We start from the raw sequence: 27,727 nt of genomic DNA on the forward strand, positions 1-27,727 counted from the left end.
ATCCTAATTTTAAAACTCATTAAAATCAAGCTTATATGTTGACGGATTCTTAGTTATTACTAACCCTTAAGAAAATTATGCATTTGTAGTGCAAGATCATTCTGATTTAAAAATAGCTAAAGGCATAAAATGTAGAAGAACAAAAGTCTCAAAATAGTGTTAAATATTCTAGGTCTTGAAATTAAGAAACACATATTAGAGGATTTGATAAATCATCATTTTTTTATTAACTGATATATCAAATAATGGAAATACTAAAATATTCCTATTAATGCTGCGCTATTTTAATTTTTAAAAAAAACCTTTCCAAGTAATAAAAAAATTTCATCGGACTCGGATTAATCGAAGGACATGCGTCTATACTTTTGCAGAACCTTAAAAATTGTAACCTCTCACTATCAAATGTAACAGCTTTTTGTGCCGATAACCCAAGTGTGAATTTCGTAAAAGGGCAAAGTGTAATGACGGAATTATTAGTTTTAAATGAAAATATTATCCCCATTGGTTGCCTGTGCCATACATTTCACAATACATAAAGAAAAGGACATGCTTTATTATCAATAGGCATAGAATAATTGCTATGAAAGGTTATACCGAATTCAGTAGATCCACAAAACGGGTATCGTTTTTAAAAAAGTTATTGATTCTCAAGATATTATCCCAACTTATTCCAACAATATGAATATCATTAATACCAGTTCTCGAAAGCTGATATCTTATTTTTTATCCCAAAAATTCCTAATTCAATATTAAAATGATTTTTTAAAAAGGTATGAGGCTTATTTAGGCTTAATTATTAATAGAGGAACGACATTAAATAACATGGTTAAAAAATTTCAATCCGAAAATTCAAATGCAGTGGAGAAGTTTTCATTAATGAATAAATTAGTTACAACTTAAAATCCCAAGTTATCAATAACCTTTATGGCTCGGTTGTAAGACAAAATCTTATAAAATGTGATGATCATAATAAAATCGCCAAAATGAAACTAATAAATTCATTAAAACAAATCATTTCTTATTTAGAAAAAAAATATGAATTTACAAATAAGCTCGAATTTTAATATAAAAGATATCGAATTAGGTGAATTGACAAATCATCTTAATAATGTGTCAGGAATTCGTTGCTTTAAATACAATTATAGAACAAAATAATAATATATCGAATTTGGCTCATTAAAACGGGTATTTTTTTTCAAAGAACATTGCGCCAAATTTTGAAAAAATATGCAATATTATATTCTCGTTACAACATTCAAACGCTGATTCAGAGCGTCTATTTAGGTTAATGAAAATTTTCTGGTGGAAAAATCGTGGCCAGTTATCTTTATCAGCATTAGAAGAAGAATTAATGATCAAACATAATTTTAATTATATGCCTGTATTGATTTTAAGGAATATGTAACAAAAAATCGAAATTTAATAATAACATAAAATCTTTTGAAAAATATGTACTAATTTTTTAAATAATATTTATTAATTTTATAATAAAAAATAATATACAATCTTCCTTTATTTAATTGTTGCATATTAGATATATTCATTTAAATAATAAAGGAATAATCACCGGGAAAAAATTAATATTATCTGTTATAAAAAAAAATTTTGAATTATATTCTCCCTCTTTTTGTTGAATGAATCTGGCAACTCTGGTTATGAACCTTTATATAGCTAAAATTGATCAAATTTAACATAAATATCATCATATTTAAATTTGATGAACTTACTTAATAATTTGTAATTAAAAATTATGTCTAAATGAAAGGGCTTTACTTTATTATTTTTTAAAAAATATTTGAGAGTTGGGGGGGGGGGGGTAATGTGGTTTATTCTTTAGTTAATTTTCTCTCGAAATTACATGACAAAATATTCTAAACCTATTTATAACTTTATTTGGCTAAATAATTTCATAATTATACGAAATACAATCAAAAATAAATATTATATAAAAATTTTGAAATATATTATATATTAAATCACCCAAAGAGTTTTAATAATTTTGACTTTCATTCTATTTTCTTCTATGGAAATAAAAGTATAAAAATTTTGTGTTCCAGAAATTTGTTTTACTTACTGTCTGTTTTCAATATGATTTTTCATACTTAGATATTCATCATTGCCCACAAATGTATAATTTATCTCTCTGATTGCTGTAAGCTTGCTCAAGCTGCTAACCGTTTAGTAACGCTCCTGAAACTATCGTGGAACTTTTAGCAGGTGTGGTTGCAAATAAATGCCACTCTTCCATTATCTCAAAATCATTTTCATGATTGTAGAAGGTTAATGAATTTTTTTTTAATATTTGATAGCTTCCCCATCAGAAAAATAATAAATTTTGGCTACTCTGCCAAATCTTTTTTTAAAAACAAGATCAATTTTGTTTGAAATAAATAATATGCACATGCGTAGGCTTTAAACAATCTGATATAACAACAAAATTTTCTTGTTTAATTAAGCCGTTTTAACAGTAATGAATCAAGAAAAGGTGAATAGTGGCCTGATTACATGTCCAATTGAATCCTTGTCTATGATCTTCAGAGTTGTTATAGTATCTAGATATATAAAAATGTGGTATCTGTATCTAGATAGATTTTTGATTAAAGTATATGTATCTATTTTTAGATACTTTTTAAGATACATTTTGATATACTTTTATTTAAAGCTTTTTTATATTATAAACAAAAATACTTGAATGCAAAATTTATTTTATTTCATATGAGCATATAATTTAAATATATATATATATTAAAACTTATACATTAAAAAAAAATATAAATATTCATTAAATATTATTATGTCAGAGTTTATCAATAAACCAGACAAATTTTGATATTACAATACAATGCAACTCAAGAAATCTGCCATTTTATTTTCAATGAAATTAGTTTATTTTATTTTATTATACTAAATTTAAAAATTTATTTTAGATTAATATTAATAGTGATGAAGAGGAAGAAGTAATAATCAATGAAGCATCAACAAGTTTAGATATTGTTTTCGTGGCAATTTATAGAGCATATTTTAAAATAATATCTCAAAATAAAGAAAACAAATCTCTGATAGTAAAATGTTTGCCATATCTACAAAAAAATACGAAAAGTTAACATTACCTCAACTTGCAACATTGTAAAACATTTAAGGGTTGATACTAAATAAATGTTTACAATTGTAATTTTAAATTTTAAGAGAAAAAGTCAAACAATGTTAATGAAAAAAACAATTAATACAAAGATTAGTTGATAAATTAGGAAGGTCTTCAACTGATTGCAAACAACCTGCGAAAAAAACAATTAATTTAATATCTTATTTTTTTCAGTACCCCACAGCAACAGATATGATTGTTAATAATGATTTAAATTTTGATACTCAACAAATTTTAAATAATTTTTTCGAAAATGAATGTCGAGATTTTAGTATTTTTAAAGAATATCCTGATATAAAATTGTTATTCATAAAATATAACATCATAATACAATCAAGTGCCCCGGTGTGGAAAGGCTTTTTAGTGTAGCTAAAAATGTATTTACGGATTAATGAGATGCCTTAATGACCAAAATTTTGAAAATATTTTATTACTGAAATCTAATAATTATTTATAATCATTTAATTATATATTTTCATATACTATATTATATTAAAATCTAAAAATCATTATTTTCGTTATATCTTGATAAATGTGATATCTAGTCAATAAAGTTTTTAGCTCATTTTATACATTTTCACAATAGAATCCTAATCTAGGTTTATGCAAAGCTTATATAAGAGTATTAAAAAATTGTATCTGTAGCTAGATACATTGTAAAAATTGTATCTGTATCAAGATAACTTTTAGACAAGGTATCTGTATCTAGATCCATTTAAAAAGTATCTTTTAACAACTCTGGAAAAGAGTATAGGCAATAAGTTTGTAGCACAATCTGTAGATAAATAACTATGTGAATGTTTTATCGTGTGATAGATTAATATCGTTTCGGGTATTGCAGTATTATCATCACATAAATTTGTGGAAATATATTTTTGCCTTGTTGAATGTTTTTTATTACCTCTTGACCATGTTTGATATTAAATTTTGTATTGCCTATTATACAAATTGTATTTATGCTACATTCTTTATCTTCTCTGACCCATGAATAAATAAAATTTGAGTTATTTTTACATTTTTTTTGATGTTAAACTTGTCTTCATAGTGCCCACAAATTGAGCGTTTCAAACCCAAATAATGCATTCGTTTAAATTACATTTCCTTCCAATTGTCCCCATTTCAAAAAAAAGTAACTTAGTTTGCTTTTTTGGATACTATTTTTTATAATAATTTAGATTTTCATACAGCAGGGGTGGCCTAGTGGTATATGATGCATGCTTGGAAACCGAAGGTCTCAGGTTCAATCCTGGTAAGGAACTGTAAAAATTTTCACGTTTTTCTTGGATGAGTGATGTGTAAAAACAATAAGATGAATTTCTGAGCTGAGAAATGCCACCCCGGTCATCGACAGACTTGGACAGCTGGGTGCTAGGATACTTGTCCATAAACCAAATGAAAAATGGCCAGCTAAACCTGTGGGCCATTTAAGGATGACAGTGATCTCTTGGCCAGCTCTAAGATAATGGTGACCTCGAGGGCCGTTCAAGCACAATGCCTACCAATCTACAATGGACTTGATAACGATACTCCAGTGGGATATCTGTCCATTTGATACTTCGGTGAGAGATCAAAATAAAATAGCCTGATAGCGATACTCTGGTGGGAGATCCAAATGGAATCGATATGAATACTCCGGTGGGATATCAGAAATATAAATTAGATAAAAAGAAATAGTATGAGTAATAAAGTGGAGAGAGATATTGAAGAAGCATAGGTGAAAGCTAAAAAAATACGAGAAGAAATGGATACTACTTTAAAAATGTAAGAATTGATATATTTATATTTTAAGGGCATGGGATGACGTCATTAGCAAAAAATTTCTCAATTATTTGTAGTAGATGAAATAATCTGGTATCAGGGACATCCTGGTCATAAGAAGTCTATGATTATAATGGAACATTTGAACATTATTGGATCTAAGTATAAATTAGTATGCTTACATTTATTTAAGGCTAGAAGAATTCCCATCATGCCAATGTCTGAAAACAAAATTAAAAATTACAAAGACCAGCTTAATAAAATTAAGATTGGTAAGAAGTCTGGATATGAAGGATCAAAGACCTCATATAAATGGTTAGAATATTTAAAATTTATGGAGCCTACAACTACTAGTAATTTTGATATTGATGAGAGTATTAAAAGAGTTAACTTATCAGCCAAAAATTAGATGAAAAATTGTTGAATCTTATAAATAAGAAGCCATCTCCAAATAGATAAAATTTATAATAATTTTAAAAGCTTATATTTTATCAAGATTATTTATTCAATTATGCTAATATATTTGAAGAGCTGTTTCACCATTTTCTATATGGTTCTATGAAATTATATGATGATGGAGTAGAGGAATTTTAGTACTTCAGATTTAATAAGTATAGATTATACATACTAAAAGCATCCATTCTTGCATTGAAAGTAGAAATAATCTTTATAAAATATATGCGTTTTAAGATTATTATAAATTTTACCTATTTGGAGATAGCTTCTTATTTATAAGATTCAACAATTTTTCATCCAATTTTTGGCTTTGGGATGAATAACTTATTTAATACTCACACCAGTATCAAAATTACTAGTGGTTGGCCTATCAGCAATCGTAGGCTCCATAAATTTTAAATATTCTAACCATTTATAAGAGGTCTTTGATTCTTCAGACCCAGATTTCTTACCAAGCATAATTTTATTAAGCTATCGCACTGTGGGAATTCTTCTAGCCTTAAATAAATGTAAGCATACTCATTTATATTTATACTTAGTTTCAATAATGGTCAAATATTCCATTATAATCATAGACTTCTTATGATCCAGATCATTTCATCTCTAAATAATTGAGAAATTTTTTGGTAAGGGGGTCATCCCATGCCCTAAAAATATAAATATATTAATTTACATTAAAAAAAATCTCATAATTTATAAATGAATTCTTAACCAAGTTATGTTTTTTGAAATGGGTGCAATTGGAAAACGGAATGTGCCCAATTAAAACGAATGCATTTGAAATGCATTATTTGGGTTTGCAACGCTCAATTTGTGCGCACTGTTAAACTGTAATTTATATATTCTTTAAATTAATGGAATAAAATTAGAAAATAAATAAATATCATGAAAAAACTTTATTTAATTAATCAAAAATTATTATTAGGCTATATACAACTATTAAAATTTTAAATAATATTGCTTACCTCTAAAATACCATTTTATATAGATTGATTTCTAAAATTATATCGATTAGTTCACCTTCTTTACATATAAATCATATACATCATCAGAATCAGAAGAATTATTATATGATTTATCATATGAATTCTTTTAAATTTAAGAGATATTAAATATTATTATTTTAATTGGAAAGTTTTGAAGATTAGAATTCTTTGTTTACTCACAATATGGCTAAAAATTAAACAAGTAAATTAAAATAAAAAATGATAGCGCAAGTTTATTTAAAAAATTTATAAAAAAATTCGGAACAATTTTTTTAGGAAAAACGGGAGATAAATCAATAGAGGGCGTATTTTACCGTAAACTATAGTGAAAATCGGGAAATCACGCCAAAAGCGGGAGATCTGGCAACCCTGGTCATAACTCCTAGACTCACGTTCATCCAAGTCTAGGAATTTGTATAAATATAAAGCAGTCACAGCTACAGAAAATTTTTTTTAGAAAAAATAATTTTTTCTATTGTTCCAGCTATAACCACTCCCAGTTAGCGTGTATTTTTTGTAGCTGAATCAAGGTGTAATAAAAAAATATTTTAAGCATTAAAACAAAAGAAAGTGAAAATAATAAAAATGAAAACAAAAGATATCAACCTTGAACTTATCTGAAAAATTCATTAATTTAAGTAATTTGCATATTATTTACTAAGATTTAAATATCTTAATGATTGTTTTACCCAAAATATATAGGACATGTAAGCCTTATTTATAAATTACGGCTTTACCACATTCTCTTTTATATATGAAAATTTATGTTGAAATTTAATAGTTATGAAAATAAAATTTATGACGATATAATTTGAATTAAGGTAGTATATTAGGTTAAAATTAACCATATGAAACTATAATTGGTTTGCAATACCCGCTGGGCCGGGTAACGTCTAAAAAAGGCAAAAAACGGGCAGGGTGGTTATACATTTGAAGAATTCTTGAGTATAATGTTTTCAATAAATAGTTGTTTATTAAGATGTTCAACAACATATATTTTGGTTTAGGCCTTATATTTCAAAAAAAATCGGGCAGACAAAATCTAAATTTCCACAGGGGCGGGCCTGAGAATTTTGTTATTTGCAGGCCACTGTAAATTATTGAGTAAGGCTAATATTACCAATTCAACATAGTATGAATTTTAAGAATACGATATTCATCATATTTATATCATGAATCATGGTGGTAAGATTAGATCAAAAATATTTATTAATAAATTTTTTCAGCTTTTGGAAGGGGAGGGGTGATTTATTTGGAGGGACAGGCTTTTTAATACCTTTGAAGTTATGACTCTGTATCTCTAGAATATATAATAATTAATTTACGTTGAGGTTTCCAAAGTAAAAACAAGTTGAACATTTCGTTTATTTATACCGCCGCTGCAGCTACTGAAACAGACAAACTGGAGAGGTATATCGATAGTATCTTCTGTGTGTATATGTATTTAAAAAAATTTGCTTTAACCGATATGTCTTGTATTTTCTCTTACTAAATCTTTGAATCAATTTTAGGATGTCATTGGTTACAAATTGATATAAAAAATTTTTAGGGTTAGCTTGATTAAAATTAATTAAATTTTTTGCTTGTATTTCAAAATTTTATTAGTTTATTGTGTTCAAATATAAGAACATCATATTATACCTCATTTTACAAATTTTTTAATTGCTAAATTTTATTAGTATCAATGATCTTATAAGTATGTTAATTCTGAAATTATCTTTTTAATTCATAAAACCTAATTTGATTTGATTTGTAAAATAAAAATTTCAATAAATTTATTGCCCTGTTTATTAAAAAAAATATACCATTTGCTGAAACTACGATTAATTTAGATGCAGTTTATATACCTATAAATTCTAGTTTACAATATATTAAATTAAATAAATAAACATTGTAAAAATTGTAATTTATTTTTTTAATGATAAATTTTATACTTAGAATCAGAATGAATTAAAATTATTATAAATTGGCAAATATTGATAAGATTTATTATAAAATATTTTTTAATTAATTTAATATTTCTAATTTAACAATTAACTTTATTATTCATAAATTCCTCAGAAAAAGAAAACAAATATTAAATAACAAAATGAATGCATGTTTGATTTTCCAGGAATATTGTTAAAATTATTCTTTTGATTTAAATCGAAAAAATTGTGATTTAATTAAATTTTTTCGATTTTATAAAATAAAATTATGATTTTTACCATAACTAAAAAAGAAACAAATTGCGTTTCCCTTCTTCAAAAAGTAACGCCGTTACTTTACAGCTAAATAAATAATAAGTGCCGATAAATGTCTTGGTAACTTTAAATTCCTCTAAATCATTTTAAAAAAATTAAGGATACTATATGTTAATAGGGGAAATGTGACATAAACGGCCATGGTTGAAGACTGGCCACCACCCTTTAACTTTTTATCTATTGGACCAATTTCTCTCAAAATTGGTCAATGTGTATATTGATGATATGTACCTTATCTAAGTTCATTTATTGAATATAACAATTCAATAAAAAAATATTTCAAATAAACTGTTTTTAGTACCTCTTTCTGGAAAAATCACCTTACACATTTTTTTGTTTGGTGAAAATATTAATAATTTAGATTATTGATATTTTATATAAATATTATCATTAGGCATTTAGCATTATTCATACAAAAAATTAGACTTTAAAAGCTATATTTAATAGACATATAAGGCGCTTAATAATAATAGAGAGGTGGGTATTGACTAGCCATGTATTGATTGGCCACAATTCGCTCATTTACATATTCATATTAAAATGAAAAGCTCTTGCAAAACAACATTTGGTGAAATAAAATGATGAACAAGCTTAAGAATGTTTAGTAAAATGATAATTAAGATATTAATTTATAATATTATCATTAAATAGATGTGGTAATAAATTGAGATTTTAATACTTAATAAATTAGTGTATAATTAATTTTTTATATAACTAAAAAATGTAGAAATATCAATATAAGTCTTTTATAAGTATTTCATATTGTATTATTTTATTTTTATAATAAAATTCTTAAATAATATATTATGGCCAGTTAACACATAGTATATGGCCAGTCAATAAATACTATGTTTTGACTGGCGAGAAAAACAACTTTCACATAACCTCACCTAGCTCATGAACTATAATACATAGAGCTTTGATTCTAATTTTATTTTAAAGATTAATATTTAGGCTACACATTGATATAAAATTTGTTTGGTTAAACATAAATTTGAATACCTTTTTTTCAAAAAAGCAAAAACATGGACATTCATGGCACATTTCCCCTACTGCTCACGATGTTAAGCACCCACCTCTGCCCATCCCTTTTGAAGCATAAATGATGCCATTAATCAAATTAATTTTCCACTAAAAATTCTTATTAAAATAAAAAATATATTAAATTCCAAGTTTGGACATTCCATTACCAAAAAAATGTTCGATATTGATAGGGATACTGACGCTAAACCTATCATGATTGTTTTCGTGCGTGCTGCATATATCGCCACTGATTACAAAGTGTTTCCGAGTTTGGGATCTACCTATGATTTTAATATAAGCTTTTATTTTTAAATAAATTTATTGTTTAATAGATTGGACTCAATATTTTTATATGGATTCGAGTCCTAATTTTGGCCTTGGATTTGATAGTGTTAGGCTGACATATGCATGGTGTTAGTTCCTCCTAAAAATATTCAAAAGATTTTTGGTTGATTCTCAGATTTAAAGCGGTTCTGAGAATTTTAGGTTCTAGTTCCAAATTCTGTTAATAAGCAAATGTAATTTTTTTAACAATTATAAAAAAAACTCCCTAAAATGAATCATTTAGTATTTGGAACATTATACATATAAAATAATTTGTAATGTTAAAACTGGTTCCTGTAAATGTTTAAATGGTTCTGATTCATTGAAATTTTAAGAGGGGTTCTGGGCACTGACTAAATTTTTTCAGGTTACTTAGGTTTCGGTTCTATTCGAATCTTTGGTTTTTATAAATGTGAAAAATAGAATTTTAAAAATTAAAAATGCATAATTTGCTGAATCGGAATCGCCAAATATTAGTTTTAGAAATTGTCTGATTGCTATAAAAAGTCGACTGAAATCGAATCAGTACCAAAATCAATCCGGCAATTAGTGCATCTCTAAAAAAATATAGTATATAAAAATAATTTCATTTCAAACCTAAGCTATCCATATTCTCGTGCAAATAGCAAGCCCTGACTGGAAGGGACATCTTATCGAAGTCTTTAAACATGGGAGTAGCTCTGATTTTCACGGAGTCAATGCCAAGGTGTTGTAAAAGGCTTTTCATATAATCGGTATTAAGACCAAATTTGAATGTGTACGTGCTGCGGGATACATATAATTTCTTCCGCTTCTGAGAAAACTTAAAAAACAAATTGTGTTGAGTTGTATTTTTATTCTTTTAATTAAGTAGTTAGAAGACTTATAATATAAAATGCTTCTTGGGTTTAATTTGAAAATCTCTGATCCCCATCTATATTTTCATGTGAAAACACATAAAAAAATAAATATCAACCTGATTCAGCTAAATTGGGCCATATGTATATAGATTCATTCGTATAGAAATAATATATTTATCCAATTGTAGCAAAATATTTAGTGAACAATCATGATAGGTTCAATCCCTCTATAGTTTGAACTTTTTTATTTAAAAAATGGTAGTCTGAAAAGAAAATAATAACTTATCAAAAAATCTGTTAGCTTTTACAACATGAAATTAGAATAATAAAAAATATTTGGAATGATAAAAAATAGGGATATGAAATCTTAGACGATCCAGGTCTGGAATAGGGTCCGGGTTTAGGGAACATAAAATAAATGACTCAAAATAAAACTTTTTTTAATTCATTTATTATTATACTTCAATATACACACATTCATAATTTACAAATAAAAAATTTTAAAATGAAATAATTTATATTTTAAATGTTATATTCAATCGCACAATTATAATAACTTCTAAAATATCATCCTTGAGATTTCCACATAAATTAGACAATATATATTTCAAATATAATCCAAGTTCTACGCTTACCGAAAATAGATATATATTTATAATACATAAATTATTGTACTTGTGTCGCTGGTACAACGATTCTATACAAGATATATAATTCTGGATATATTGAAGAATTTTCTTCTCAGAATTTTAAAATATTTGTACCTTATTCATTCTCTTAACTTCTGAGAACTTGTCTATTATAGATGCAAATGGCATTTTTTGATCCTCCTTTCTATCTGATGATAATTTGATTTTTCTTTCTCTATTTAAAAGTAAAATTTGTTGCTATCATTATTATCATCATCCAACCAGTAGGTATTATTGTCGTAGCCTCTAATATATTGTAAATAATGGAGTTTTGCGTATGCCATAAATCCTTAAGATGGCCATTAGCCATTTGTTTTTGCACAATATTCAATAAAACTTGATATCGAGGGTCTAAATATATAGAAGCTTATAATTTTGCAAATATTGTTGCTCTTGAATTTTCATGTTTTCTAATATTTCGTTTGGAAAAGGACTAGAAATCTTTCTAAATCTAATAGGCATCTAATTTATATGCCATAAAAATCAGATAAACATAGTTCTGATTGTAATCTTAATGTTGTAATTTTTAGGAACTAATACACTAGTAAGGTCCTTTATTTGCATCAATCATCTTCCGAAAAAATGACTTTACAATAAAATCGTTAATAAATAATCGCTCTAGCATCATACAAATTGAGGACCAACGTGTAGTGTAATCTAATAATGCAATTACCTTTTCATCGATTATAATATTCTTACAATTGTGGGAGTATTTAAATATTTTGCAATATCCCTTGCTTTATCAATAATAGTTTTAAAGAGATTATTTTTAGGCAATATTAATAGCCAATTGTAGAGTATGGGTTGCACATCTGATGCAATGTATATTTGTGGGGAAATCTATTAATAAATTTACATAATAAAATATTATTACCTACACTATAAAATAATTTATGATATCAATCTCTAAATAAAATAGAAGTCCAGGAAGAATATTGAAAGAAAAACGCGAAGGTAAAATAAATGCCCAAGAAAAAAAGTGAATAAAATTTAAAAAATTTTATATTATTTTTTAAAAAAATATTTTTAAAATTTTTTATGACACCTAGAACCCTTCACTTTTAAAAAGAATCCGGGTTCAAGTATACGAGAGTTTAGGGTTCGGGTTTACATCCCTGATAAAAAAATCAATTAATTATAGAAGTCTGAAATCTCAAAATTTGCAAGTTAAATTTTATTTAAAATATAATTTTTTGATTTAAGTTTAAAAAGATCAAACAAATAAATATACTTACCCATATTAGTAAAATAAATTAAACTTTTTCATAATCAAAAGTTGATAACATTCGACAAGGGCTACCTAAATGCAACTTTCTTTCAAACCTAGCATGCTGCCGTATATAGCATAATTTTATTATAATATATTTTTTTGCTTTATGGTACTCGCTATTTTCAATAACATTGCCAAATAGTAAAAATAATGCTTCGCATATTTTATGAAAAAGATAATATAAAAAAGCCATTCATATAAGAATGAGGTAAATAAAAGTTAATTAGAATATAAATTGAAGGAATAAATTGTTAAAAATAGATTTATATGTACCATTTATTTTTCAGTATAAACTTCGAAAATTGTTAAGGAAAAAGTAGAAATTAATGTTCTAATTTATTAAAGTTCCTTCTGAATTTGGTGCATTATGCACCAGACATGTACACAGGAATTTGCTGGGGGGGGGGGGTTGAATTAAATTTTTTTGATAAAATTATTGTTATTTAAAAATATCAAACATAAATTTATTAGGAGTTTATTTTAAATTAATATGAATCATTAAAAAATTAAATATATAAACCGGCATATAAAAAAACTAAAAATAAATGTGAATTTATTAAGTGGATATAACCCATATGAATCACTATAAAATATATGACCCAAAATAGAAATTTAAATTTTTTGAGCCTTTAAAATTTATATAAAAAATTTAAATCTTAAAAATAAAATTAATACACAAGTTTCTTAGGAATAATTGTATTTTATATGTAATAACTTATAAAGTATTCATGAAAAAATGTATAACATATTAAAAAATAAATGTGCACAAATAATATTATTAAAAGGCTTATTATATATTTATAATGTAAAATACAAACTTCGTTGGGATTGAGCTAATTTTCTCATCCGTGCTTATGAATATTCAAAAGGGCCAAACCATTCGATCTACTTTTAGAAGTTGTACTTCTCAGGTGTGTTTTTATTCTTCTTAAAGAATGTTCTCTCATTAGTTACAGTACTAATGGGAAGAGTTGCTAATATATATAATAATTTTAATATATTGGGAAAATAATCTAAAAGATGTTTGAAATGATGCAAAGCATTCATAGAATTCAATAGTTAATCTTTTCTGAAAAAGGTTGTGAAGGCTTTTGTGGAAGTAATATCTGCAGATTGGTAAGTGTTGCCTGATGAATTAAAAATCGTTTATTTATTTGGGTTATAAATGTATCTAAGAAAGGGACTTTATAATACTCTTCTACTGACCAAATATTAAAGTTTGGACGATGAGCCTTGCTGCAAGTGGAGGGAGACAAATATTAAACTCGTATAACTCTGCTCATATAATATATGAAATTCTCCATCAACATTAGCCCAAATTTCCTTGAGTTCTAATAAAATGCTCTCCCCTATTCTCATAGTCTCAATCAAGTCAATGTAATGTTTTTGAAAAGTATTACATAAAATAGTTGTATAATTAAATAATTTATTAAGACATTCTAATGAGAAAAAAAAATTGGTATAAGTATTGAATTTAATAATTTGCTTGCTTCTGAGGAAATATCCCTTAAGACCATTGTGATATTTCAGTAAGAGCATTAATAATCGGCTCTTCTAACTCCATAAAAGCTGTTACTGCTTGATGATGATGACTCCATCTCGTTGGACAAGCTTTTACAATTTCATTCTCCTTGTTGGACAAGGAGTTTCAGAAATAATTCTGTTTAAAACATATTTTCGCTTGGGGTATCCCATTAATGGGGAATCCCTAATGCTTTAATAGGTGCAAGTCTTTCACTTTTACTTAAATAAGAGAAAAATATTATCAATATTTTAAATTTATATTATTTATAGCAATTTTTTTAAGCTTCATCTTCAAAATACCTATTTAAAAATCATTAGACTCATCTTTGTTGATCTTAGATATGTAATTTTTGCTAAATTTTAATTAAAATTTTGGCAATTTAAAGAATTCTCAAAATATCGAGTTAAACTAAAAGTAAGGCAGATACAGTTAGTTTTTATTAGAGTTCTACATGGACAGATCCAAGTCCAAATACTATGTAACTAAACTCGGATAGGTCGAATTAAAATATAAATCTTCTCGGACCAGGTCGGATTCGGACCTTGATTTTCAAATTTATTTCAGACTTGGCTTTGATCTCGACAAATTTTTAAATTATTTTTTTTCCTAATATTTTTATGAATACAGGAATTTCATTAAAATATTGTACCTTTTTAAAATTCCAATAAATAAAAATTCGTATCGGATCTTCGAAAAAAATTATCGTATCAAATTGGTTAAGCAAAATTCCTTACATCTTTTTCTTGAATAGAATCGGATTGGAAAAAATTGGTCTAACATAGCAGGGCTCAGTTTTTATATTACAATATAAATATATTGTTATTTGATAACTTACATTTAGCGGCATTGTAGATAAAAAATATGTTTTTGCTTCATTCTATTCAATTCATATCTATTTCTCACGATTGTCAAATCAGCTGATATCGTTCCTGCCATATCAATAAAATTGGATCGACCTCTTAAATGCGGTATCGGTAAACCCTTTATTTTTAGCGCTTAGTTTTTTATATATTAAATATGATGCAATACGATATTTTATAAAGTGAATATTTAATAGCAGAAATTTATCTGTTATAAAAAAATGAATTTAGTTCTTTACACAAATAATTTTGAATCCAACTCGAATCCGAGTTTAAATTTTTACTCAAACATTATTTATAGCAAATTAGGTGTGCGAATTTGGGATTTTATATTATCACTATTAAATTATTTAGTTTATAATCATTTTTTGGTAACTAACTTTGTAATAAAGATATTTAATATAATTTTAGCATATTTGATGTTAAAATATACTGGGTGGCCCAATTTAAGTGAATCGGGAATATTAGATCTTAAAAACTTATAGGTTAAAATGTTATATATTTTCATATTAAAAATTACCGATGCCTCATTATTGGGATTTTCAGCATCGAAGATTAGTCGAAAGTTAATTAGACCCCCATTATTTTCTTTGCTAGAATTTGAAAAAAATAATGTTAAGGAAATTCTCTTAAATTTAATTATTATAAAACACTCAAAAAAAATAAAATAAAATGGATATAAATACACAAACTTGCTGAAATGTATAGAATCCCAAGTTCTAGATGGGTTATAACTCTGATTTATCAGATCAGCACAATAGTTGTTATTGAAAGAGTTATGCGAAGGATCTGCAAAACATGCAATCTCACTATTCTTGTTACTTTCAAATATTAATTGACTAGTTTCAGGATTGCCATTAGGAATGTTTAAAAATTGATTTAGATCATGACTAGTAAAATCATAGTTTAAGGGTGCATTGTTATAGAAGGGAAGCTTTTTTTTAAAAAAAAATAATCAAATAAGAAGATCAAATGAATTTACGTTATTATATGCCGGAGTAGGTGCATTTACATAACCAAATATATCAAACTCTACGTCAATTTTTTCTTGGGGAAGGTCCTCTCCGGAGATTTGTGAGGTATAGTCTAGAATGCGATGCCCAGGAGTGGTATCAAAGGGCAGGGTGTTTACATTGTTTGGGATATAGTTGTTATTGAAGCATAATGATATAATTCTATGGTCATAAAAATATAATTAATTAATTTTTTGTGTAAAACAAAGGAGATTGAAAACTATTTTCTTGCTAAAATAAGATAGAAAAAGTTTCAAAGTCTGATATTAAATCTAAAATCAATACCGATATGGTCAATTTTTAGTGATCCCATTCGATAGGTTCGCGTTACCTATATTTAGGCAAAATTTTAGCTTCCTAGCTTTTAAACTTTGGGGAAATCATGTATGAAACTTATTTTTATAAGTGTCGGTTTTCATTTAATTAAATGATTGTAAATAATAAATTTAATATCAATGCTTAATATTTTTAAAAAATAAAAATATATTTACAAAGATGCACCGATACCATTCTTTTAAGTCTCCATAGAACCTAAGAAATAATAATGTATTATATTTATTTTAAAAAGCAAAGACATAGATGCGTCTAAAGTCAAAACTTTATTTTTTTTAAATTAATTTATTACTGAAATTTAGTTTGGATGCATAATGTATAAATATGAGAATCATTAATTTTTTTGACTTTGTACCAACCATAGTTCGTAATTTTTATAAATATTTATTTCACATTTTTTAATGAATTATTTTAAAAAATAGTGAGGGTCAACCCTCCGGTTTCCTCTGTTTGGACCCCAAACCGTAGCGGATATTAGTCTTTAGAATAAATTCAGCGGTTTTTGTATTAGGTCTTTGGTTAAGTTTGAATCGATATAATAATTAAGTAAACTATCTTTTTATAATTATTAAATAAATATAGAAATTATCAAGAAGTTTCAGATTCTATTCAAGTTTTATAAAATTTAAAGATAACACGTGAACTATAAATATAATAAAATTTAAAACACCATATAAATTACAAAATTATGCTATAAAAAATATTTTTAATATGGGGACATAATTGAGTCAATTTTAAATTAAGATTTTAGCCAAAATAACATGTAAGTCTCGAGATTTCATTAATAAATGTCCAAACTTTCGGTCATCTATAAGCAAAAAGGATTGTATAATATTTGGCGAAAATATGAGGTTACCCGTTTTTTAAAATAGAGTCGTTTAACAACACTAAATGAGTCTCTACTTGTTATTTTCAAATTTTATCAAGATAAATATATAAAATATTCAAGTTTAATTCATATATAAAACTAATTTCCTAAATTTTTATCATGTTATGTGCCTTTTACCATTAACGACGTTAAATCTACAATCTAAGTTTAAACTATGAGAAATGTATTTATATGTTAAGTTTAAGAAATGGTTAAAACATTTCAATATCTCACTTGTAAAACAGTGCCAAAAAATTTAAAGTCAGTTACGTCAATATGTATAACAGATTAAATCAATATGAAGTTCTTTTTTTAAGTTGGTTTTCTTTTTGCATATTAATGGATCTAGGTAGAGATTGATTATTTGGCAATCCAAGCAGCTTCAGTTCTATGTGAACAATTATTTTCTAAAACAGGTGACTTAGTAACTAAAAAGGGAATATAATATAGTACAAAATTATAAAATCTATCATTTTTATTAGTTATTGTTATTGTTTGGTGTTATTTTGATTTATCTTATTATTAAAAAAGAAAGAAAAAAACCAAAAAACGAGAATAAAATACGAAAAATAGCAATGCCACCAAATACTTAAAATAACCAAAATAGGGTATCGTCGATCAAATACTTTTTCCTATACTAAAAAGCGCGAAGTCTCCAAATTAAGTCGACCTAGCGTACGGCTTTAAAGTGAAAAATTTTTACTTAATTATATATATTTTTTTTAATTTAAGACGATTTTGCTAATTAAAAATTATGATTTTCTCCGATTTTTTTTTAAATATTAAATCTCTCATAAAATTTACTATTGGAAATGTTTTTTATTTTTAAGTGCATTTCGCTTAAGTTTACCTTATATTATTTATGATTTTTTGAGTGCTATAATAAATAATTACGCCGGAGGGTGGTATAAAGATGGGGGGATAAAACTTTTCTAAAATATATTTCGAAAAAAGGTCAAATTTAAGCTAAAAAAGGATTTTTTTGTGTTATTAAAATTTATCATAACTCTAGACCCCAAATAAAACTTTTCTAAAAAAATATCTAAAAAAGGTATCAAATGTAAGCTAATAAGATTTTTGCGCGCTATAAAAATTAATCATTACTGTAGGTCGTCGGGTAGTCAATGTGAGGGGGAGGGGTCTTTTTATAAATATATCTCGATAAGAGAATCAAATGGAAGCTAATAAAAAGATTTTTGAGTGCTATTATCACAGGCCAGATACAGTCCGGGAAGAAAAATGGTATGATTTAAAAAATCCGGAGTGGACCGTGCTTAGAAAATTATAAAAAATCTGGGCAGGACTTTTTAAAAATTAAACTTGTATCAATTAATCAGCTGAAAAATCATATTAATGAGCGTTTAATATTCATTTGCTGCTCATATTTTTAATTTCCATTTAAAACAATTTTAACAGCCAAAATAATTCAAGAATTTTAAAAATTCGGTGTAGGTCTGAAAAACTATCAAAAATAAAAATCTATGCTGGACGAAAAATCTCAGACTTGTCTTAAAAATAAAAATTTCGGAAGCGTGGCTTGATAATAATATTTTTTCAAACCCCGGGCATAAAATTTTAACTTCTACCTATCTCTGTTCTAGGTCCCTTGGTCTAGGATTTGGGCGGAGATCAAAAACTTACTCTTAAAGATAGTGTTGTTAAATGGCTCGATTTTTAAAAACGGCTAACTCAATATTTTATCTAAAAGAAAATAACGTAAGCCTGAAAATTTTGCTCATAGATGGCACAAAGGTTCATTATTAGCGAAATCTCAAGGCTCTGACAATATTTTTCTGGCTAAAATATTGAGTTAGCCGTTTTAAAAATATGCTCAAATAGAGCCATTTAACAACATACTTAAAGATATCTCGATAAGGGTATTAAATGAAAGCTAAAATACTCATTCCATGAAGTAACGGAATCTCACTAGCTGGGATTATAAATGTTTTGATCATTTCGCGCCTATCTTTAGCGCCAATTCTGTAGTTAGAGCGGTATTCAGAAATATTAATAAATCAATAACACACCTAATATCACATCCTATTGCTTCTGACACAATTTTTGGATCTAGAGCCTAAGATTTTTCCCAAACACTATGAAATTGTGCTAAATAAATCTCAGGAGACGGAAGGAAGGTTTTTTAACATCCGACAACGGATATCAATTGAGGTATGAAGGTCACTTTATATCATTTGGCTATGGGGTCAAATATAAGCACCCCCTAGCATTTTATATTAAAATTTATTAATAATTTTTATAATAAATTCTTATTTTTAAATAAAACACTTGTATCCTTAAAAAATAAAACTAGGAATAAACAAAAATTATTATAAATTTATACCGATAATAAAAATGTTACCAAAATATATTATAACGCGAAATAATATTTATTCAAATGATAAATAAAATATAAAAAAGCATTTTATAAATATGCAAATTTAAAGAGTTATTATATGCATTCAAATTATAAAACAATATCTATGAATAAAATTAAATGAAATAGCAAAAAATGAATCATTAAATTTTGGAAAATTCAAATTCTTCTAAGCTAATTTTTTAAAGACAAAATATTATTATAAAATGATCTTTCCTACTAAAATTCATATTACAAGATAAACACCACAGCTCCTTGTAAGCTAGAATATTTGTGAAAATTAGTACGATTTACACTAAGGCATAAAATATAAAAGGCTTTTTTTATTTTCATTTGATAGTTTAGTTTAAGAGTTTGGAACCTGTACATGTTTCTGATTCCGCATCTGAACATTTTTAAAGTTGGATTTGGTTATAATAGGGTTCAAGGTTTTTAATTCAAAACTCAGTTAATTAACAAAGAATATTTTCAAAAATTTAAACAATACACTTTCATTTTAAATTATATGCATAAAAATATGTTTCACTTTTGTTAGACCCAATATCTGGAAATTTTAAAATGGGTCTATGTACGAAGTCTGCAATGGGCGGTTTTTTTAGCTCTCCTGCCCATACTTTAGGGGGTGTTGTCGGGTTTTCTAAAATATTTTCAACATTGAGCGGGTTAAATAAAATTAAAATAATGGGCGAGTGAATTTTTAATATTTTTCAGGCAAAATGAACAGAATATACTTCAATTAATTAAAAATAACAGTTTTATTTCATAATATTGCATATTATATAATGTTTAATTTAAAATACATTAAAATAAATATATAAAGAACAAACCAACCATTGAAATATTTAAACATAAGGCGGGCTGGTTAAACAAATTTTATAGATAAATGGGCAAGGGGGGGGGGTTAATTTTTTAAAAAAATTACTGGGTGGGTGGGAGGATAAGAAATTCAAATGAGTGAGCGGACTCTTTGTCTAAAACTTGCCCACTGCAGACCTCTAGTCTATGCTACTATAAATTTTAAAAGAGAGGTTCCAGATTCTGATTCTCAGATTTGTCTAGGTTAAGGTCCCAAACTCTAATTATTTTTAACTGAAACTGCATTATGTAGAAATAGAAAATAATCAGTATAATAAAAAATATTTAGCAATTATTTAAAAAAGATTTTAAAGTTGACAGCACAGGCATTAATATATGATCAAGAACATTTATGAATTGAATATAAAAATAACTTGAATTTAGAATGAATGGAAAAATTTTAAAATAACTAAATTTCAATATATTAAATATCAGTATCACATAGTTTAAAAAATAAAAATACTTTAAAAATATAATATATACAACTATATTAACATTTAAAAAAACTCATTCTATAAAAATGAATGTGGGACTACAAGTTCCCAAAAACATGAATAATTGTATTTTAAAATTTTAATTTAGCATTCATTTGTTAAAAGTTGGAAATTCATGAATCATATGAATAAAATATTAAATACTGTCAATTAATTATATTTATTCTATTGAATATATCTAATAGATTTTTAAATAATTTTTTATTGGATTAAATCAAGATTCTACATTTAAGAGTTAATAAATATTTTTTTAAAATTGTTTAAAACTTTTAGAATCCTGTACAAAAACAGTGAAATAATCATTACGGTACATTTCTAATTTAAAATATTAAATTCCACAATGGCAATTAATGGAGGATTGTTATTAAAATTATTTTTTCATACCATGATTTAAATTTTAAAATATATCAGCTCTCAGATATATCGTTTTAACAACATTGGCTTATGATTTAATTTTTTCAATATCAAGTTGCAGGGTAATAATATTTATAAATTAGATAGAGTATGATGAAGCAAAAACCATTCAATGATATGAGTCAATTATCTAAAAGTGATGAAAAGATGGTTTATTTGTAATAATCTTCAATTGATGCAATGTAAATATTAGAACAATTTGGGCCTAAGGGCAGGCTTACAAATCTTAAAATCATAAACTTTCATATCATCTCAAAATTGTTTTGAAATTTTTAGTCATTATTAGAGGTCTGCAAAGGGTGGGTTTTGGGTCTGCCCACCCATCTAAGTGGGTGGGCTAAAAAAAATTCAAGAATGGGAAGGTGTTAGGTGGGTTAAAAAAATTTTAAACTATGGATGGAGTGGGTGGGTTAAAAATATTTTAAATTCTTGTTATTTAAAATTATTAAACATTAATAAAAAATTGTTCTTATTAACTTCTTTGGATGTTAAAAATTAAAATGTCCTTTTTAGGAATGAAAATTAAAATTTCCTTTTTTTGGCGAATAATGAATATTTCTGCATTGTATTGTTTTATTTGAGTAATAATTGTTTATCTTTATATTTGCTCTTTTCATTTTTATTTTTTATAACATTTTTAACAAAAAAATATTTTTTAATTTAATTTTTATTTTTAAATTATATTATATTATAAATAAAGAATATATATCTAAAAAATAAAAATAATTTTTACAAGTTAACAAAAATGATTCTGATAATAATAAACTCAAATCTTAAATGTAGAAACAATTTAAAATCATTTTTAATGAAAATGACAAAAAGCTAGAAGATTCACTGTAATGATTGCAAATTTGTCTATAATATAATAACAAAATTGGCACATCTCCTTCTTCGACATCAATGTTCATCTGCAAATTATGAAGATTTGATTGATAATAAAAAAAATAACCGGATATTTCAAAAAAGACAAATTTCGATTAAACAAAATGATAAAATCAGATCTAATTGCCAATTTTGTAGAATATTGTGCTATAGACATTAAGATTTTAATCTTTATTAAATTATTCTTTTATCTTTTTATCTTTAAAAAAAATTGACAACTAAGGGGCTACATATGGAAAATTGGGAAAAAATTATTCCATGCCCCACAACAGTTAGCAGGCATGTAGCCAAAGTTACTGAGGATCTTAAGGAAATATTTCCTAAAATTGGATAAATGATAAAAAAATTTCATTTTCTCATGTCCTACTGATATGTGGTGTGAGGAATTTACTAAAACTGATTACATATCTCTATCAATCCATTATACAAAATTGGAAATTAGAAAAAAAAATTCTTTTTATTTCACAATTTAAAGAATTATTTTAAAAAATATTAAACCTTGGTGTTTCCCAGGAATATTTTTCCAAGCTCATCATTGTAAAGAATCAAGGAGCAAATATTTATAAAAGTGCTGGAAGGGTAAATTTTTTTATTAATCTTATAAAATTTATCTTTTAGGTAGATATTATAATAATTTTTGAGAGATTCTGTATACATCTAAATAAAAAATATTCATATTTTAAGAACTATATATTTTTGTATTTTTTCAAATATTAGATTTAATAGACTAAACTGTTCAGCTGTTGAACAAAATACTTCGCAATGCATTCCAGCCAACTTTTATTTTGGAAAATGCTCCTGAGATTAATAATATTTTGACAACTGCTAAATTGTTGACCACTTATGTCAAACAAAGTGGCAAAGTAAAATATCTGAGCAAAACCTTACAATATATTGATATAAAATGTAATAGAAAGCAATATAATATATGAGATTTTTTTGTTTTTACAATCTCGTGATATGATTGAAAAAATGGGATCTATGGGAAAGGAAGGTTTAAAAATATTGAGATTATTTGGAGCCATATAAAGATGCAACTAATGCTCTTGAGGGTGACTGCAGGCCTAACAAAATGTTCTTATATGGTATGAAATTTATATTTTGGGAATTATGCACATTTTTTCTTTATTTATAAAAAAAGTAGGTATAATATTCTTCTACATGAGCATAATCAAATAAATAAGGATATAATGGTGATAAAAACATACTGCGAAAAAGAAATAGATTTAATAAAGAAAAGAGCTAAAAATTTTATAATTATAAAATTTGAAATCCATATGCTCCATAAAATTTCAACATTTTTAATAGCAAAGTTCTGACAAAATGAGGATGTTGATAGAAATTAATGAAGTAAAAATACATGTTGGATTTGATTTGCATAGAAGAATATAACATCAATGTGGATGAAAATCTGATGTTTCCCATTTTCCCAAAAGCAAAGAGAATTCAATTAAAGGGTATTAATAAATTATAAAATTCACTTAGTTACTTATTAAATGTAAAACGTCATATTAAACCACAATAGATGGGAGGATAAGGTTTTACACAAGAGAGTACCATACCTAATGGCATAACAAAATATTTAAATCTTAATGTAACCAGTTTTAATATGTAAAATTTAGCAAAATTTTAAGCTGCACATTACAATTAATTTAAAATTTATTTTAAAAGATCTCACTTGAGGAAGAGATTATACTTCAAATGGTTATCAGACTTTGGTGGAAATGACAAGAAAAAGATTTGCCAATACTATCAAGATTAGTAAAAAAAATATTGGTAATTCCTGCAAGTGCTTCTTCTGAACAAGGATAGCATTGCTGGAAGAGTTGATTCATTATTCTTTTTGCATTATAATTACATATAATATCAATTATATATTTTTTTATTAATATTTTATTTGATCAAATAAATTACCCATAATTTGAATATTTTCTTATGCTTAATATAGTAATTTTCTAAATTATAAAACTTTTTATAGAAGTGTAATGCTGAAACTGAATTATTTTTTTTATTAGATGGTTAAAAAATTGAAAATGGCTAAAATTTTATGTGGGCTTGGGTTAAATTTTTTTTATAAATAATGGGTAGGCAGGTAAATTTTTTTAGACTGGTGGGTAAATAATTATAGAATAATGGATGGGTGGGTTGGTAGGTATATTTTTTTGAAAACTATGGGCAGGCTGGGTGAGTTAAATTTTTTTAAAACATGGGGTGGGCAGGCTTATGGGCTAAAAACCCACCCAATACAGACCTCTAGTCATTATAATTTCTTCCTTGTTTATCTTATTAATTCCTTCATTTTATTTATAAACATTAATGGTACATCAGATTGTAATGATAAATCTATTATTATATTTCCTGTAGGTTTGGGTTATAATTATTAACAAATTAAATTTTTAAGTTTTTTTTATTTTTTTGTTGATAAAATATTTTATGTTCATTAAATAGCTATAATTTAAAATGGATTATAATCATTTAGGAAGAAAGATAATTTGCAATATATGAAACCCTTTTATATTTCTTCATATATATTTTATAAGTAAATTACATTATTTAGACATGGACATGGGGGGGGGACCCCATCCAAGCCAATCAAAATCAAGGAAATATAAATCAACAAATCATAAAACGAGTTGTGGCCAACCATAATCATCATAGATTTTTAATATAGAAGGTAGAATAAATTTTAAATTTTTTTTAGGCTAATTCCAAAATATTAAAATATGATTCACAAACTTTTGAAATTTTATAGAAAGAAAAATAGCTTTTTTAAATATAAAAATAAAAACATGTCCAAAATATAATCTAGAAAATTAGCATATAATTTCATTAAAATTTTAAAACTTCCAAAAGTTTTATTCAAATTTTTTAAGAAAGATTTTGGACTTGGTCTAATTAATTTTTGAGGGTTTTGGTCATTGTTATAGGTATTAATTAAAAGTAACAGTCAATACTAACTGATAAAGTGTGAACCAGTCAATATCTAGTATCAATATTGATTCATCTGTCTTATAAAGAAGCAAATATATAAATGTATATTGTAGTAATTTTAAATTTGTAATTGCCTTAAATATTCATTTTTAAATGTATAGATTAATTATATTTTTAATTGTAGTTGCTGATTTATTTTTAGAAAAAAAAGTGCAAAATATGATTAGATATTTTTCATTACTATAAAATAAAAATATAGATTTACGCTTTCTGGTCTTGACACTTTTCTTCGATGTAATTATTAGTTTCTTGGGATAGAATTTGAGATATATTACTTTCTTGTGAATAATTGAACATTTCTTTTTAAAAATTGGTGGTAAAATAGAATATATCGAATCTTCCATAAAAATGATGTGCAATCTGCCATTTTTGACGTTACTTATAAGATTGATAAAGTCGATAGGACGAATAACTTCATTCATATGTATTTTGAGAGTTGAAAAATATTTTAGAATGATTAATAACATACAGTTTTTAAAAAATGTTTTTTAAATGTTATTTCATCGCTTTATATAAATATAATATAATTTATAGCTGCTGTATAAAAGTTAGTATTTAATTTTAAACATGTATATCCTTCTTCTTCTTCTTCTTCTTCTTCTTCTTCTTCTTCTCCTTCTCCTCCTCTTCTCCTCCTTCTCCTCCTTCTCCATCTTCTCCTCCTTCTCCTCCTTCTCCTCCTTCTCCTCCTTCTCCTCCTTCTCCTCCTTCTCCTCCTTCGCCTCCTTCTCCTTCTCCTTCTCCTTCTCCTTTTTCTAGCTAAAGGTTTACCTTAAAACACAAAACAAATCCATATTGTTCTTAATATACAGTGATAAAAACTGTTTCTATCTCTATGTTTGTTGATACCCCTATTATATATTCAATTATTTCAAATTAATTTTATCGATTTCCTGTAATAGTACTAGGAGTAATAGAAATAATTAATCAGTCACTTTATGCATCCCCATAGTAATTGTTCAAAAGAAAGATAAAACATTACGAATTTGCGGGAATTTTAAAAGAACTATAAATCAAAATATTAACATTGATTCATACCCAATACCAAAAATCCAAGATTTATTAGCTAGTTTGAGAAAAGAGATGAATTTTCAATATATGACCTCTCAGATGCCTATTTTCAAATAAAAGTGGGAGTAGAGTCACAAAAATATCTTGTGATTAATATGCATAAAAATTTAAATATACAACACTATCATTTGGTATGCCGTCTTCTTTATTTCAAAGGGTCATCGAGAATTTATTAAAAGATTTTGAAGAAGTAGCTTGTTATTTAGATATTAAAATAACCATAAAAAATAGAAAGAAACACGAAACAAATTTTTAAAAAGATACTAAAATGTCTAGACAAAAATGATATCAAGCTAAAGATATAAAAATGTAAATTTTTCAAACAAAAGGTCGATTAATTAGAACACAATATATCAAGCTGAGGTAATAAAAGAAGCACCAGAACCAACAAATTTAAAACAATTACAGTCAATTCTAGGGTCAGTAACATACTATTCAAAATTTATTTCAAATTTTGTAGACAAAGCCAAGTCATTATACAAATTATTAGAAAAGGCAGTAGTTTGGAGATGGGCAAATGAATGCAAAGACGCGTATGAAAAAATAAAGCAAGAAATAAGTAGTACTCTAGTATTAAAACATAATGATTCGAAATTAACCATTATACTAGCTATAGATCCGTCAGCCATAGGAATTGAGGCAGTAATGTCACATATAGAAGGGGGTAAGGAGATAGGTTAAAAAATTCAAAGAATTTATTTATGTAAAAAATTCACATTACAAACAGACCACAGGCCATTAATGAGTTTATTTCATATAAGAAAAGATATACCAACAACAACCACTGCCAGAATACAAAGATAGCCTTTATTATTAGCAGGTTACCAATATAAAATGGAATTCAAAAGTCATCGACAAATAGCCAATGTTGACATGCTATCTCGATTATCTCTACAGGGAACCACAATATCAAAATAAAAAACACTAGTTCAGATACAGTTGGGAGAACAAACACTTTTGAATGCAAACGAAATTGAAAGAAAAACAATGTAAGATAATGTACTCTTTAAAGTATAAAGATATACAAAAGACGGATGGCCAATAAACTATGATATATGCTTAAAGGAGTATAGTCAAAGAAGAGATGAAATTACAACACAGAGAGATTGTTTACTGTTGAGAACTAAAATGAAATACAACAATACCGAAACAACGTGTTGGACATGATACATCAAGGGCATATCGTAATGGTAAAAATGAAGATGAGAGCCCGAAAATATGCGTGGTGGCCTAATATAAACCAAGATATAGAAACGTGGGTAGAAAAATGTAGAGAATGCCAAGAACAACACGATATGCCTCAAAAGACAGAGTTCA

The 27,727-nt window shown here is 26.0% G+C and overlaps 1 protein-coding gene across 4 annotated transcripts in view; it reads right to left on the reverse strand.

Annotated features, from left to right (window-relative positions):
- LOC135924661 (uncharacterized) overlaps window positions 1-25,653 on the reverse strand; it is a 38,299-nt gene extending 12,646 nt beyond the window's left edge. For 2 of the 4 annotated variants that reach the window (XM_065459748.1, XM_065459747.1), the window contains exons 1-7: window positions 25,545-25,653; window positions 16,098-16,290; window positions 15,808-16,049; window positions 15,636-15,708; window positions 10,530-10,734; window positions 9,776-9,889; window positions 7,668-7,770 (exon numbers count right to left, since the gene is read on the reverse strand). In XM_065459748.1, coding sequence (XP_065315820.1) covers window positions 7,668-7,770; window positions 9,776-9,889; window positions 10,530-10,734; window positions 15,636-15,708; window positions 15,808-16,049; window positions 16,098-16,290; window positions 25,545-25,636 — 1,022 coding nt within the window. In that variant the 5' untranslated portion in view covers window positions 25,637-25,653. Of the gene's footprint in view, window positions 1-7,667; window positions 7,771-9,775; window positions 9,890-10,529; window positions 10,735-15,635; window positions 15,709-15,807; window positions 16,050-16,097; window positions 16,291-22,846; window positions 23,026-25,544 lie in introns of those variants that run through there. The other 2 variants (XM_065459749.1, XM_065459751.1) reach the window with 2 other exon arrangements.
- Between the last annotated feature and the right edge of the window lie 2,074 nt (window positions 25,654-27,727).

The sequence above is a fragment of the Gordionus sp. m RMFG-2023 genome, chromosome 2, assembly GCF_954871325.1.
Source record: "Gordionus sp. m RMFG-2023 chromosome 2, tfGorSpeb1-WG-v2, whole genome shotgun sequence".
Taxonomy (NCBI): domain Eukaryota; kingdom Metazoa; phylum Nematomorpha; class Gordioida; order Chordodea; family Parachordodidae; genus Gordionus; species Gordionus sp. m RMFG-2023.